Raw genomic sequence first — 16,266 nt, forward strand, 5'->3', positions numbered from 1 at the left:
CCTGGAGGGGGTAGTGAGGAGTCTTATAGTGTTCAAGGAACAGGGCGTGGTCAGCTCATGGGCATTCTTCTGATTGGTTGGTGGTGAGGTAATTGGGAGTCAACATCATCAATCGTTTGGTTCCAGCTGGTCTGGGGTCTATGTGCTTGTGGGCAGAATACAGTTAACCTATTCCACCTGGTGGGGGTTTCAGTATCTATAAGACAGCTCAAAGGACATGGCTCAGAATATTATCTATAGTCCTTGAGGAAGAACTAAAGGTCCTTGACTTTGTTTAATGACTAAAGCATTATTATTTTGTCTTGTTTTTTCTTTTCTTTTTGTATTTTCTCACCTCTCTGATTAAATTTATTCTTTGACTGAAGTTTTTCTACAGAGAATAGGCAGGCGGAGGACATGGGTGGGGTGTTCTATCCTGGGAAGGCCTCAGAGGTTCCTGCTCGGTTACAAGGGGTTCATGCTGGAATCCATAACACATGAGAATGCAGGACCTAGTGGTAAAATAGCCAACCCCTGCCTGCCCTCCAATGTGTTTCTCTTACTGAATCAAAGTTTGGCATCATGCCATCAACTCACCCTAGCTCAAGAGCATCACGTGTTATGTGGACCCTACTCTTGTTGCAGAGGACAAAGTGAGCATCCCTCCTCTCCTATAAGAAGGGGAAATAGATTTGGCTGGTCAAGGACAACTTTCTTGGGTAGGAGAGTGGGGGAGGGTGTCTTGGGATGGGAGCAGGATTACCCAGTAGGAGGGGGTGCGCTGGGTGCTGCCATGGGAACCTGCATAGTTGCACCAGCCGCTTCTGCACTAAGCTCTGCTTGCTTCCTACTCCCCCTGGCTTTCCTCCCCTCTCCTCCAGGAACTTGACATCCACGTTGGCCAGGAGGTTACTGCGGCAGCGGCCGCTCTTGCTGCAGTCGGCTGATGTCTCTGTCTCGGCCAGCCAGCCCTCCTGCCCTCCCGCCCTCCCCATGGGAGCCTTTCACCCCCAGCACCATGGGGCATGCCTCCGCTTATTTGGCCACTACTTCCTGAGAACATTTCCCGCATCCTCTTTTATTTATTTATTTATTTATTTATTTATTTATTTATTTATGGCTGTGTTGGGTCTTCGCTGCTGCGTGCGGGCCCTCTCTAGTTGCAGCGAGCAGGGCCCACTCTTCTCTGCAGTGTGCGGGCCTCTCACCGCGGCAGCTTCTCTTGTTGTGGAGCACGGGCTCTAGGCGCGTGGGCTTCAGCAGCTGTGGCACATGGGCTCAGTAGTTGTGGCTCACGGGCTCTAGAGCGCAGGCTCAGTAACTGTGGCTCACAGGCCCAGTTGCTCTGCGGCATGCGGGATCCTCCCAGACCAGGGCTCAAACCCATGTCGCCTGCATTGGCAGGTGGATTCTCAACCGCTGCACCACCAGGGAAGTCCTCCTGCATCCTCTTGAAGATGACTCTAGGGGGAAACTTCCCTCTGGCCTCAATATTCTCTCTCTACATTTTGCCAGAAACTCCAGTGTAGCACTGTTCTGGCCTTCAGAGCAAGCCCACACTCACCCTTCAGGATTTTAATTTTAAATATACCTTCCTCCAAAGTCTTGGTCTTCTGAAATTCAACAATTCTTCTTCAACAATTCCATTTGTAGTCTCCTCCCAACACCTCCTGCAGGTCACAATAACATTTCCTGTTTTGTTCCTATTGATAGTCAATATACTGTCCCTCGTAGTGCAGCACATTGGACCCGTGAGCATCTTAAGCAGTGGTCCTCAGCCATTGCCTGGGCCCCAGAATCCCCTGGAGGAGGCATCGGGGTGAAGAGCTCAGACCATTTAAAAACTTCCCAAGTGATGCTAATATGCAATGAGAGTGGAGAATAACTCCCAGAGAGCCACTGCCCTTCAGGGAGGAGTCTTTAATCATTTTTATGACCTTTTCATGGTTTGGCTATTTCTCCCCCACACCTTGGCTCACCCACATTGAAGCCCACATTTGGGACTTTTCTTATGGCTTATACACAACTTTGTGAGGTTTACTGCAAGAATCTTTGATTAGGAGCTCTAAGGGCCTGCAGTGGCAGTTGCAAACTTGGAAATTTTCCCATGGCTCTTAAAATATTTGTTTAATATTTAATAAAAATGGCCATATCTATGGGGCTCAGAGAGTACCACTGTTAACAGTTCCTCATTCAGAAAAGTGTTCACTTCTCTGACATATTTTTTAGGTTTAAGCCTTGACAAACACTCCCTTCAAATTTAATACTGTGTATACCAGTTCTCCCTTTGGGGAGGCATGATTATAAAGTTCTTAGTGCAGATCTCTTCAAAATAATTACAGTAACATGATACAGATTTTTGAAAAGATCTTTTACACGTACCTCTGTAGTGTTTCCCAGTGGTTCTGACCATTTCTGTTAATTATTTTTACCTATTCAAGTTTCCCTTATATTGTCTAGTATAGATTGCATTTTTCATCTTATGTTAACTCCAGTTATTAAATAAATAGGTAGTGATGCTCCAAAGAGAGCTTTGTTTTGAAGATGGGACTGAAGTGAATCTTCACTGGACTGTGGGAGGGGGGGATCATTGGACTGAGGTAGATTCTAACATAAAACTGGAAATAGCTTTGACATCATTAAAATGATGACTCCATTGAACAGCTTCTCTTCGGTGTTCTAAGGAGGATTCCAAGTTTTCTATATTTCACTAGTAGTTGTGTTTTATATATTCTTTGGAATGAAAAGAAGGAACCTTATTGGTTCAATGTAGTAGGGAGTAGACTAGTCTTCCTAAAATCATCACTCTCCAACTTAATAATAGATAATAACACCCTTCTGTTGAGTCAGGTTTTAGCTCTTTCTCCTGACATCAAATCTGTCTACGTTTCATCCCTGAATCATCACGTGGGGATGTAGTTGCAGCTACTCACCAGAGGTTGTCCTCTGCTGCAGTGGCACAGTCCTGCAGCCTCCTTCTGGACGAATCGTGAACTTTGCATTCCTGTCTTTGCTCCCGACATTTGCCAAACCCGGGATTCTTTTCTCCCTTCTTTTCAAAGACCAGCTTCAGTTTCATTCTTCCCAGGAGCCCTTGATTGAATGTCTTCTTCAAGCTTATCACCTGTGAAAATTTGACAGTTAATTATATTTACTACTGTGTTGTCCTTTCCTGTTTTGTCTTATTTTCTCAACTAGATTAAAACTTCTTGAAAATACACTGATTCTAATATTTTTCTATTATTGGACTCATCCTAATATTTTTCTAAACATAAGACTCATCCTATTGTTTCAAAAATACTAATTGGATTGGAGAGATTCAATATGCCAAATATTCCAAATTCTAGCAAAGTCCTCTGTTTTTGAGCTTCCAAATGAGTTCTTAGGTCCCAGTGGTTTGAGTCTACCCTGATATTATTCCAAGATCATACTTAGGAGTTGTTTTTTTCTTTATTGTCACTTATAGGGGTCAGTGAGTAAAAAAAAAAAAAAATAGCAAGAAAGTGAAATGACCTCATTTGTGAAAGAAAAGACACCATATTTTGTCTTTTTTTCTAAAAGGAGTTAAACAGTTTATGACTTTAGTGAACCAACCTAAAAACTGAACATTTTAAATAAAAATTGATAGTAAGTAACATAAAATGAAGCAAACCTCAGATTAGGGCAATTTTCAAAGATCACATTTTAAGGAGCAACTGAATTGTAATTGCTCAGTGCATGTAAAGGAGAGTGTTTCCACAGAGCCAACTTAAGCAGCTTCAGTAATTGGAAAGAAAGAATTGTTTTTCATTCAGTATCCTACCTAACTTAACAGTAAATTTTAAAAACTAAGTCAAAACAGGTAAAACTGTTTTAGAGTTGTTTCTCTTTTTTTAAACAACGGGAAAACATTTGTGTTTGGTTCGTAAGTGGTTAGCATTCTTCTCTTTGAAGCCCTCAAGGTGGAAGAAATCCCAGAGCCTCAAGTGTTAGCTGAATGCATTTTCATGTTAGCACCCCATAGACCCTCCAGGCCCCCCTTGCTCCTAGAGCAACCTGGAGGAGGCTCACCTCAGTGCTTTTTGGGACCCATGCAAGAAATTCAAAACCACATGTCAGCTTCCTAATTGACCCTCCGGAGAGTGACAGAGAGTGCCTTTCATTCTGATAATAATCAACTCACATGTTTGTTTATTAGACAACCATGATCCTTCTCCCAAGGCGCAGGTACAAAAGGGGAGACAAAAATGGGAGATATGTCTCCTCCTGTCAAGGCCTCCTCCCGACCCCGTGGCTCCTCCTCATCTTCTCTGTGTTCAAGGTGGAAGATGGTGCTTCACAACTCCTGAGTTTACAAACCTCTCTAGTTTAAGCTCTGACTAGGACAAACTCTGAATACCTGTTCTGAACTGTAAGTCCAAATTCCTGGGAGAAGGGATAGTGCTGGCTCTTCTTAGGCTGGTTGTTCACCTTTGGTCTAATTAGCTAAGGAGTAGGGAGTCACGCCATGCAAATGTCTAACACCTGACAGCCTAACCTAAAGAAGAACAGCTCTAGAAATAACGCTAGTAGTTGACATTTTTAAGGGTTGTTTGCCCTCAGTCTGACCTCCCAGGGTGGACAGCTGGACCCAGATTAATTTTGATGTTTTATTTAATATCTTAAAAGAGGACTTCCTGGTGGCGCAGTGGTTAAGAATCCGCCTGTGAATGCAGGGGACATGGGTTTGAGCCCTGGTCCAGGAAGATCCCACATGCCGTGGAGCAACGAAGCCCGTGCACCACAACTACTGAGCCTGTGCTCTAGAGCCCAAGCTCCACAACAAGAGAAGCCACCACAATGAGAAGCCCGTGCACCACAAGGAAGAAGAGTAGTCCCTGCTCACCACAACTAGAGGAAGACCGCGTGCAACAATGAAGACCCAATGCAGCCAAAAATAAATAAATAAATAAAATAAATTTATATAAAAAAATCTTAAAAGCATATCCTAAAAAATCAGTAATTAAAGCTTTGCACATTCTCAATTTCTTTTCTGACTTGTCCATGAATATGTCCAAACTGCAATTCATTTAGATTCCTTTAAATGGTAGTGTTATTCAAGATCTAAAGCATGGAACAGCTGCAAGAAGAAGTATTGGACTGGCTTGTGAAAACAATGTGTGTGTGTGTGTGTGTGTGTGTGTGTGTGTTGGGTTAGGGAAGGCAAAAGAGAGAAAAGTTAGTATACATTTAGAGGTAGAGAAGTAGAATTACATCTTCCCGTAGATGTATTAGAATTCTACTCTCCATATGGAGAGGCACTAGGGTCAAACGTCTAGGAGCTAACCTGAATAAATAATTGGACCTTTCTTAGAGAGACTGATTGTGTGCTGAGGTAGGGAAAGCTGATAGTATGGTAATGTTTGAGTTAATCCGTGTTGTTTGCTAGGTGATGAGGGCCTGGAAATATCAGTTCTAACACTCACATACCTTTAAAATGGTCTCCAGAATATCAAAGCAATTGAGTCATTTGGCCTGAGCCCCATTTGATTATTTATGAGTAATTTGGCGATTTGAAACAGCCGCTGTTTCACAGGAGAGAACAAATGAAGGCAATATGAATGTTTTAAGAGAGAGATGTCATGTTTTACCATAGAAAATGTTTAGTTTTCAAAATCTGAAACTGCAAGATTACAAAGTGAAACTAGCAGGGAGTCTAAATGCCCTTGAGTGCTTAAGTCATTCACCTTAAAAAACTAAAATTCAAACCCTTGCATTTAACATTTGAAACTTTCAACAGTCCAGTTTAGAATAAATTAATTCATTCAACAGATATTTATTGAGCACCTACTGCACTTTTTGAGTTGACAATGGAGACCTACACTTTTTAAACCCAAGAACTCCAATTTGGCAAATATTTGGAGATTTGCTCTTGTAAGCTTTCTAGAGCCAAGGAGTAATATCTCTAATTGTTACTATATCCAAAATCATATACTGTTCTTTTATGATGTCAACTTATTTCAATATCATGCCTTACTTTTACTGTACTTTATGTTTTAATAATAAAAACAGGTATCAGCTGCAATACAATTTAAAACTCTCTCAATACTTACTTTTCTCTGTTGTTTTTAAGGAGCGACGCAAATTTGGTCCCTTAGGATGGAATATTCCTTATGAATTCAATTCCGCTGACTTTTCAGCCAGCGTTCAGTTTATTCAGAATCACCTTGATGAATGCGATATTAAGAAAGTGAGTGAAATTGTTTCTTTTTTCTGTCTTCATTGCCATCCTTAAATCAAAGTTCTACAGACATTCCCGGTCTGGGATATGCAGTGGCCCTGCTGAGGTTCCCCCCAGCTCTCCCAAAGGGGACCAATCATTCCAATCACCTGTTTACTGGTCCAGCCATTTCGACTCACACCCCTACTGCCCATAGGAGCGCACTGGGACTCTCCATCTCACACTTGTGTCCCCCTCCACCCCATCTCTCTCTCTCTTGAGCTCATGCACAACAGAGGCAGAGCCCTGACAAAGGAACTCATTGTGTTGAGAAACACCACAGCCTTCTTCATGTCACATCCAAGTGCCACAGTGCACTTCAAGAGAATGTATACCTTAAATCAGACTTTTCTTCCTTTATCTCACTCATGCTTCCTCAGAATCCTCAGAAATGAGAATATCTCCCAGCCCATGTAAAAGTTCTTTTGTACCTTAAGTCACATCTTAACAGATGCTTAAGCTTATGCAGATAAATAGCAATGATTTGAATAATGGTCACTGGTCCTTGTGTAACACTTCACAGTTTTCAAAGTGCTCGCATGTGCAGGGTCTCGTTTTTATTTTCACAACTCAGTGAGGTAGATACCCAAGGTGTTACTATGATTCCCATTTTACTGATGAGGTACTAGACAAGAGAAGACAATGGACTTCCTCCAGGTCACCGAGCTAAGAACACAAACCCAGTTGTCCTTTCACATAAGGGTTTCAAGGAGTTGGAAATTTGTTTTTTCCATGATCTTGAGGAATTTTATGAGCCTCTCAGAGCCTGTTTCCTCATCTATAAAACGGCCATGGTTTCCGTGAGGAATAAATGAGTTAGCATTTGTGAAAGCACAATGTATGGTACATAATCAGGGCTCAATAAATACAAATTTCCTATTGTCTCTCCCTCTCTTCCTTCTCATAGTAGATCTCGAAGATAATCATACATTCTGCAGTATCAGTATGACGACAGTGAGCCATGATGAATTATTACACGGGTAGGGGGGAAATCTAGAATCAAACCATAATTTTTCTTAGAAATTACAAAGGGATATTAAATTGAGTAGGACATTTTGATGAAAAATTATGTCATATGGGTTCGTATTCTGGTACTGTTTATCATTTTGGTATATACAAATGACAGTTACCTTGAAATAGTTGCTTTGAAAGGCAATGAAGCTGAAAAATAAAATTTTAACCAAGAGAAAGTAAATAAAAATTAAGCATCCTTACTTCTCCTACCCCAAATGTATTGAAGCATTTTTTAAAATAAAAAAAACTATTAATATCTGAAATGTATTGCTAGTGTAAGAGTGCTATGGAAATTAATAAATACTTTGATGTAGTCATAGCTCACATAATGAAACAGGAAAGGATTGCATTGTAGAAAAATCTTGTGAATAATGTTCTAGTTGTTCTTATACTGTTTCAGAAAATATATTACTAAGAAAGCATATTAAAGCATTGATTACTTGATTTTTCTCCTTTCTTCACTAAATGTGACTTTTTTCTTCTCTAACAGCTTGGCATTACTATAATGAGTATTACAGGTAATTACATCCACAGATTGAAAAATAGTCTTCTTTTCCCCCTATTTTAAATAATCAATGAGCAATATATTCACCAACGTTTAGTACTGTAGATTTTTCTTTGGTGAACAAACCATAGAAGTTCCAGTCATGTAAGAGCAAAAGAGTTATTAATATAAGATAATGAGTGATTTAAAATGCAGTCTAGCTAGTGCTTCCTTTTCCAGACCTTTCCTTTAGAGGAAGATCCAAAATGTTTAGAACTATTTGTTTGGGTTGACAATGAATAATTCTTTTCTGTTTTTAATAAAGGGCGTGTCGTGGAGTACTGTTCGGTACATGATCGGAGAAGTACAATATGGGGGCAGAGTCACGGACGACTTTGATAAACGTCTGCTTAATTGCTTTGCTAGAGTAAGTCAGTTTAGAAAAAAAAAGCATGGTTGTACATCTCATTGCATCTTCCTATTAAACAGAATATTTTTTGTTTGTAGCAGGTAAGCCAAACTTAAAGGGAAAAAAAAATATAGAGCAGAGCTGCTGAAAAGAATCAGCCAACCAAACCAAACCAAAACCAAACCAACTAACAATCTACTTGTGGTCCAGGATAGAACAAAGGTCAACTCTCAATGGTCTATGAATCTTCTCCTGTATAGATTAGCTGCTCATGTCCACGGTCTCTCCCCACTTCCCCTCCTATAAAAATACTGGACATGATATCTCTGCCTTTTCCTCTGATTGCAAGTCTTCAGGGCAATTTGAAGCCCCAAGATAAGTGATTGGAGAATGAGCCAAAATTTGAGTTTTCTCATCTCTTTCCATTAGGACAGACAATTGAAAATTCATGAAGTGTTCACTTTTCCCTCTGTGCCCAGTAAAATCTGCATATATCATGTGGGTAAACATTTTCTAGAGAATATTATTCTTAGCAATTCTGGCTTTCACATCAAGGGTGAATAGTATAAGTACATCTACCAGATTCAAGTTATTCCTAAAACTTTTACACGTTAAAGAAGCAAAATACATTACCTGAGCGGAAAAAAATCAGATATAGGAGTACTTTATGGTTATCTGATTTCTTTATATTAGGATCTAAGTTGTTAATTCTTTGATTTTTTTTTCCCTTTTAACAAAATTAAGACCTCAACAACAAGTCATAAGCTTTGAGGGTATTTTGGTAAACTGGAGGTTGACCAGAAATCTGAATTTTTTTTCAACCCTTACTAATATTTGCAAGTTTTTCTTAAAGCTGAATGTGGAGAAAGGTGGATGATAAGCATTGGTAAGGATGTGTGGAGGCAGATCTGGTACAGATCTCTGGGGAAGCAATTGGGCAAAACTTACTGAAACTAAGTATCCTAGGTAAACATACCAGAACATTTCTAGAAAAAGTCCATGAATGGATATGTATAAAAATGTCATGGCAATATTGTGTGTGGAGCTGCAGGTGACCATCATAGGTTGGGTTCTCCAGAAACAGACTCTGAGATGGAGATCTGCTTGTGGGTCATCCCTTCCCCCAGGGCATGATCTTGGTTGAGGCGGCTCCCTTCTGCCAGGGCAATTCCTGGGAGGGACAATGTTGTGAGCCCTCAGTAGCCAGTACTCCAGACAGCTGGGGGAGCGAGTGCCTAGGTCCTGGAGAAGGATCTGGTAGAGCATTACAGCATCCACTGTGAGGCTGAATAAGCCTAAAAGAATAGATAAGAAGCCTAAGAGAATAGATAAGCAGTAGTGGGTGAGCACATGTAATACTACTGCACACCCTTCAAGGGTGCAATCTGGTGGCACTTAGTCATATCAAGCATGTATGGGGACTTCCCTGGCAGTCCAGTGGCTAAAATTCCACGCTTCTACTGCAGGGTGGGAGCAGGTTCGATCCCTGGTCGGGGAACTAAGATCCCACATGCCGTGTGGCGTGGCCAAACCAAGATTAAAAAAAAAAAAAGAAGCGTGTATGATATGACTACCCTCTGAACCAGAATCCCACTCTTGAGTGTATGTCCCAGAGGAATTCTCAGACAAGTCTGTGGACATGTACAAAGATATTATTCATAGTATTGTTTGGGATAGTGGGAAGTTGAAAGCAACCTGGGAGTCTGTCACAGAGGAATAGATGAGTTAAATGTTATAGATGCCTATCATGGAATACAATGCAGCACTTGGAAGAAATGATCCATATGACATCATGCATAGATCTTAGGAACATAGTGTTGAGCGCAGAGCTTTAAAAAATAAAATGAGATCTATAAAGTGGTATATGTATATTTCTCAAGGATAAATACACGAATTCAAGGACGTACATCAATATCTTTAAACAGAAGCCCTCAAAGGGAAGGAGACTGGGAGTGGATATCAGGGCTGAAGAGGGGAAAACTAAAATAAAAAGGGTCTAGAGTCATGAGAATAATAAAATGCAGGAGTATGATAAACTCACCTCTGTATCTGAGGTTCAAAAGAGGAAAAAAAAAAAAAGATGTCTTGGTAAGCATACTTTGTTTTAGAATAACTGTACAAGTACCTAAAATTGGAGTTTTGGCACTGGAGACTGTGAGAGGCGGTTAGATTCTGGATATATTGTACAGATACTACCTGCAGAATGCTGATGGGGAAGGAAGGGGGAAGGAAGTGGGGGTGGTCAAGGATCACTCCTAGTTTTGACCTAAGCAGCTAGATGGAGAATGGGACTATTTACAGAGAAGGGAAAGAACTGCAGGGAAAGAATGAGTTTTATTGGCTGGGGGTAGAAATTAGGAATTCTGTTTTGATTGTGTAAACTTTGAGATGCCTACTGGACACCCAAGTGCAGTTGTCTAAGACTGTAAGCTCCATAAGGGCAGGCACTTTGCTTGTTTACATCACTGCCAAATTCCCAGCACCTGGAATGGAATCTTTCACATAGTAGGCGCTCAGTAAATATTTGTTGAATAAGAGAATGAATGAAGATAAACAAGGCAGTTGGATTTACAGGTGTGGAGCTCAGGAGAGAGCTCAGGGCTGGAGAAAAAGATTTGGAATTTGTCTTATACAGATGGCATTTAAAGTCAAGATATTAGATGAGATCATCATCTAAGAAGAAAGTGTAGAGAAAGGGAAGGAAAAAAAAAAGAAGCTAAGGACAAGGCCCTGAGTATTTTAATGTATTGAGAAAGAAGAAATGTCAACTGAGAGAGGTCAAGGAAGATGAGGAAAGGGAATTGACCTTTACTTAGTATTTGCTTAATAAATTAAAAAAAAATTTTTAACCTACTTAAAAAAAAATATGTAAGATAGCCCAGTATAGAAAAGCATAAACATTCAGCTTAATAAATTTCTTCAAATAGGCATAGAATGTGAATGACTAGGGAGGCAAAGGCCTGTCCTCTGCTGCCACTTTACCCCAACCATGTTATCCAGAATTGCCTGAGTGAAAATCACTTCAATTGTAAACTGGTGCCTTCAAATGGGATCCTCTGTCCCTATGACTTTCAATTTGGGGCTTATCTTTGAACACTTATTTGTTTTCTCTGTTCTCAGCATCTTATGGTATGTCTCCCTTAAAACCAATAATTGTAGAACCTTATTCACTGTCCTTGGAGGATGACTGCTTAGTTTTGTAGGGTACCTTCTAGAGTCTCCCAAAGTAATTCCATGTAGACTTCATACTCTGTATTTTGATTATACCAAAAACGTCCTCCAAATTTGGTGAAACTCAACTAGTTTTGTGTTTTTGAGTCTAGCTATTTGTGGATTTACAATTTATACTTTTGTACTTTATAAATAAAGTAGTGGAAAAACAAGAGGAAACTTCATTTTCCTTTTATACACATATGTCATCTGGCAACACAAAACTCAGTGTGGTCATTTGTTGTCTGTGTGCTGAAGACCCCAGGGCCTTTGCCCCCCTAGTCATCCACATCACTAAAAACCTAATCTTTATAAATAATGACCATAATCATAGCACTGTTTTTCTTTAATGACTTTCAACTGCTCCCCATTTCTTAAGTTAAGCACTAGTCCTCACCCTGATATCCATAGTCATCCACAATGTGACCTCACTTCACTTTTTCTGTCTGATCTCTTATCACTGCATTATATTTACCTTAGGGTAAATACGGTGATTTCATCATTTACCCAACCTGCCTCACATTTTTGCATCAGTTTTTTTGCGTGTGTGTTCTCCCCAATCACAAGTTCCTTTGTCAAAATTCTATCTTTCAAGGCTTATCTCCAAAATCACCTCCTAGATAAAGCTTTACCTGACATCCATCTGGCTATTCTTTTTTTTTTTAAAGGAATTCCTTTATTTTTATTATTTATTTAATAATTTATTTATTTTTGGCTGTGTTGGGTCTTTGTTTCTGTGTAAGGGCTTTCTCTAGTTGCGGCAAGCGGGGGCCACTCTTCATCGCCGTGCGCGGGCCTCTCACTATCGCGGCCTCTCTTGTTGCGGAGCACAGGCTCCAGACGCGCAGGCTCAGTAATTGTGGCTCACGGGCCTAGTTGCTCCGCGGCATGTGGGATTTTCCCAGACCAGGGCTCGAACCCGTGTCCCCTGCATTGGCAGGCAGATTCTCAACCACTGCGCCACCAGGGAAGCCCCCATCTGGCTATTCTTTCTTCTTGGCTTTAAGCCTCCTTAGTACTTTGCTTATTTTTATTTCCTCTGTCTCTTACCTTAGTGCACTTTATATTGTGGTTATTATGTAACTGGCTTATCTCTCTACTGTGTCACAAGCTCCTTGAAGGAAAGGACTGTGTGTGTCTCATCTTTGCATTCCGTTCCTTTTCTAAGCTCAAGGCCTTGTGGACAGGAGTTGAATAGGATAGAACTGTGATGAGTAAAAAATGAAGAAAACCAGTACACAGAGTATTTCACTGGAAATGGACCTAAAAAGAGCTGGAAGAAGAAGGATATGGAGGGAAGATACTAGAGAAAGTGTGACCAACCGAAGGAAGGCACAATCCCCCTCTCTTTTCACGTGGAGTCCTCTGAGTGATTCAGACATCCTGCCTGCATTTCTGCTCCTCCCATCATCCCATTATTTCCCTCCCTACTGGGAAAATCACTCCGTTAGACACAGAAGTTATTGCCTCAAATGAGGCTCACAGGCATTCAGCATTTTTTTTTTCCTCTTCAGAATAAGTCTATTCACACCAAGTATATATCTGTTCTCTCACTGTTACCTTACAGATAATCAGTTCATATGGAATGAGAAAAGGAGGTCTAAAGGAAAACAGTAAGATGGTTGGATATATTTGGTTCTTGTGTCCAGGGACATAACTTAATTAACAGAGGGAGCTCTCCAGCTCAGGGTGGGAGGGGAGACGTTTGTAAGAAGTTTTCCCGCTCGTGTGCAGTGCTCAGCGCCACTGTGAGCCACGCTGAGCACAAGCATGAGCCCTGTCCGGGGGGAGAAAGGAGGCGGTGAAAATGCCCAGATATGCTCTCGTGTGTGTGGTTATTGCTTCTGCAATACATTCTCACGTCTCTTTAAAGTGAGCTCAAGGGTCATCAAATTACTTTAGCAGAGGGTGGGCTTGCAAGGCTGGCTCTCTCCTCCTCACCCTTGGAAAGTATCATCTTTGGTGTTAAACAGAGACCGGGTTTCATTGTTTTTGTGTTGTGGCCTCTCTCTTTTATTAATCTATGTCTAATTATACTATCAGTCGTTTTGTTAAGGTACTTTCAAACCCAATATAAAAAATGATTAAGATGGAAATAAGGTGACCCTATCTCCTTGATCGTGGCAGTTTTGGGTTTTCATTTAGATGTTCATCAATTTTATTTCTCCTGTTTTCTCTCGCATATAGGTCTGGTTCAGTGAGAAGATGTTTGAACCGTCATTCTGTTTTTATACCGGATATAAAATCCCCGTGTGCAAAACGTTGGACCAGTATTTTGAATACATCCAGTCATTGCCATCCCTAGATAACCCCGAAGTCTTTGGGCTTCACCCTAATGCCGATATCACGTAAGTTCCTGGCATTTTTTAATTTGAAAGGATCGTTTGTAACCCAGCCTGTCAAAGACTGTGCATTTCATTTTCTCCTTTCCCTTCTTTTTATTTTACTGTGAAAAATAGTGTCACTTCCTATCTCCCAATTACAATTTTGTCATATCTTGGCCTGTTCCTGGTCACTAAATCCTGCTGCTCCAGAGTTTATGACAATGTTAAAAGCTCTAATTTATGCATTGATTATTTCTCCTCTGTTGTGTCATAAAACCAGTTGGTGTTATTGGTCTTGATGCCATTGGTCTGATAAGACAGTAGCGTCCCAGTTCTTTGCTTTTTACATCAAAAAATCTATTAAAAATAATGGTCATAAACAGAACTGTAAAGGGCCAGGAAGGTAGAGAGAGGAGGAGGAGGACTTGTATTTCTGCTTTGATGGTCCCTCTCCCCTTACTTGCTCACCTGCATCCTTCTGTAAGTACCTGCCCATGGAGGGCACGACGCAGCGAGCACAGGAGCACAGGACACAGACGCAGAGCCCAGGAGGGAAGGCTCAGAGTGATGTCCCTGCTCCAGTCACTGTGGTAAGAGGCGGTGAGGGAAGAGATAAGACGTGCATCCAAGTCCCAGGCCCCTTCTCAGACCCGTCCTTTGGATGAGATCTCACCCCTCATCTCTCCAGTGACCCCTACCTGAACACAAGACCAGCCAGCTCCACAGAGAGGGCTCCAAGAAACCCCAGCTGAGAGTCTCCCTGGATGGTCATGCCTTGGGCTCACTGGCCAAAGACCACAAAGTTTATGTCCAGCAGAGTGGCTGGTTTCAGGAAATGGAAGAAACCAGGACTCCTGTGGTAGATTCTAAGCTGTGACAACTGAGAGGAGTGCACTGTGCCTCTCTCCTGGCCACTCACCTGATGTGGCCATTTCAGCAGCGCTGCAGTGGGGCACGGACATCTCCACCCTCTAGTTCTCTGCCCTCGCCCAACATCACAGAGTCCTGTTTGCTTCCATTGCATTGTGTCTCCACCCCGAGCATGCTCCCCGCCCCAGCATGAGGCTTGGCCTCCTGGCCTCTTTGTCCCCCACATTCATTCTCACTTCTTCATAGCCTCTAATCTCTCCCATGCCTCTTTTCATCTTCAAAGATGTGGGCGTGACCCCCAAAGAGCCACGAATGGCCATCGCTCGTTTCAGACCCCTTGACAGAACCGTGATGGCACTTTGGTGGCGGCTCTAGCTATTATTTGAAGAGGCTGTCATCAGTTAGCAGGAGACTTTTGAAATGAAGAAATAAAAAGGCGTCCTCAGAGATCCGTTCGTGAATCAACATTATCTGAAAGAGAACACACAGAGAAGGAGTTTTACTTTAGCTAAGACTTTAGAAATGTGAGTCAGACCACATCACTTCTCTGCCCAGAACCCTCCTGAGGCTCCTGTCTTCAAGTCAAGGGCAAAAGCTGACAGTGACCTACAGGTGACCTACAAGGCCCGGTAATACCATCTGCCCCGCCCCTCATGGCCTGGTCTCCTTCTGCCCTCTCCCTCACTCTCACCACTCAGTCCAACTTCCGCTAGCTTCCTGTTACTCAGGCCAGATGGCTCCCACCACAGGATACTTGTACTTCCTGGAACATCCTTCCCCCAGGTATCACTGTGGCTCACCTTTTCACCTCTTCCGGTCTTTGCTTAAATGTCACCTTTTCAATGACGCCTTCCCAGGCTACCTTATTTAAAAATTGCAAACCACTCCCTAACCCCCACCCCAGACTCCATCCTCCTTGCCTGCTTTGTTCCTATCGATTGTATCACCAACTCTTTACTTATTTATTTGCTATCATCTATCTACCATCATTAACATAAACTCCATTATGTCTGAAACTTTTGTCTTTCTTCACTACTGTACCTCCAGTGCTAAATAGTGCCTGATACTCAGGGAATATTTGTTGAATGCATCAGCAATACTAAATTCTCCTAGGCTGCGGAGAATCTAATAAATGGGGATAGTCCGTGGAAAGATCTCATGAGTTCATGCGAGTGGGCAGAAAAATGGCTAATAAGTTTTAATGCACTTGTAAATTAGCAATTGGAGTGATTCACATATGAGGGCTCTAAACTTTGATTCCATCCTTGGCAAGAGCCCAAGGAGTCACCATAGCTGGTACCTGGAGAATCTGATCCTGTCTGGTACTACAGGATCCTACCAAGGAGTATATGAAACAAGGTTGGAAGCACCTCACCCTGACTTACAGGGCTGGCATTCCTGTGCCTGGATTACTGTAGGCAGTTCTGGTCACCAGCTCTCAAGAGAGATAAACCAGAGCTAGAAAAAGTCCAGAGAAGGGCAACCAAATTGTAATCCAGATGGGAAGCAATGATAAAGACAAACTATTTTTTCCCTTGATTTTTATCTTCAACTATTATAAACCCTCAGAAAAGTTGCAAGTACAGTGAACACCAATATACCCTTCACCTTGGTTCACCAATTGTTAACATTTTGTTCCATTAGCTTTTTCTTGTTCTATATTTACATCTCTGTATATTTATATATCTACAGCTATATCCATACATAACCACATCTATTTCTCTGTGTGTGTGTGTGT

At 41.6% G+C, this 16,266-nt stretch overlaps 1 protein-coding gene across 1 annotated transcript in view; it reads left to right on the forward strand.

The window, feature by feature from the left end:
• The window catches only part of DNAH8 (dynein axonemal heavy chain 8), a 329,846-nt gene that overhangs the window by 274,454 nt on the left and 39,126 nt on the right, over positions 1 to 16,266 (forward strand). Inside the window, exons 86-88 of the mRNA XM_082347906.1 lie at positions 6,071 to 6,187; positions 8,041 to 8,142; positions 13,522 to 13,682. Of these exons, the coding sequence (XP_082204032.1) occupies positions 6,071 to 6,187; positions 8,041 to 8,142; positions 13,522 to 13,682 (380 nt within the window). The remainder of the gene's footprint in view (positions 1 to 6,070; positions 6,188 to 8,040; positions 8,143 to 13,521; positions 13,683 to 16,266) is intronic.

This window comes from Balaenoptera borealis (genome assembly GCF_965194805.1).
Source record: "Balaenoptera borealis genome assembly, chromosome: 12".
In the NCBI taxonomy this organism is placed as follows: domain Eukaryota; kingdom Metazoa; phylum Chordata; class Mammalia; order Artiodactyla; family Balaenopteridae; genus Balaenoptera; species Balaenoptera borealis.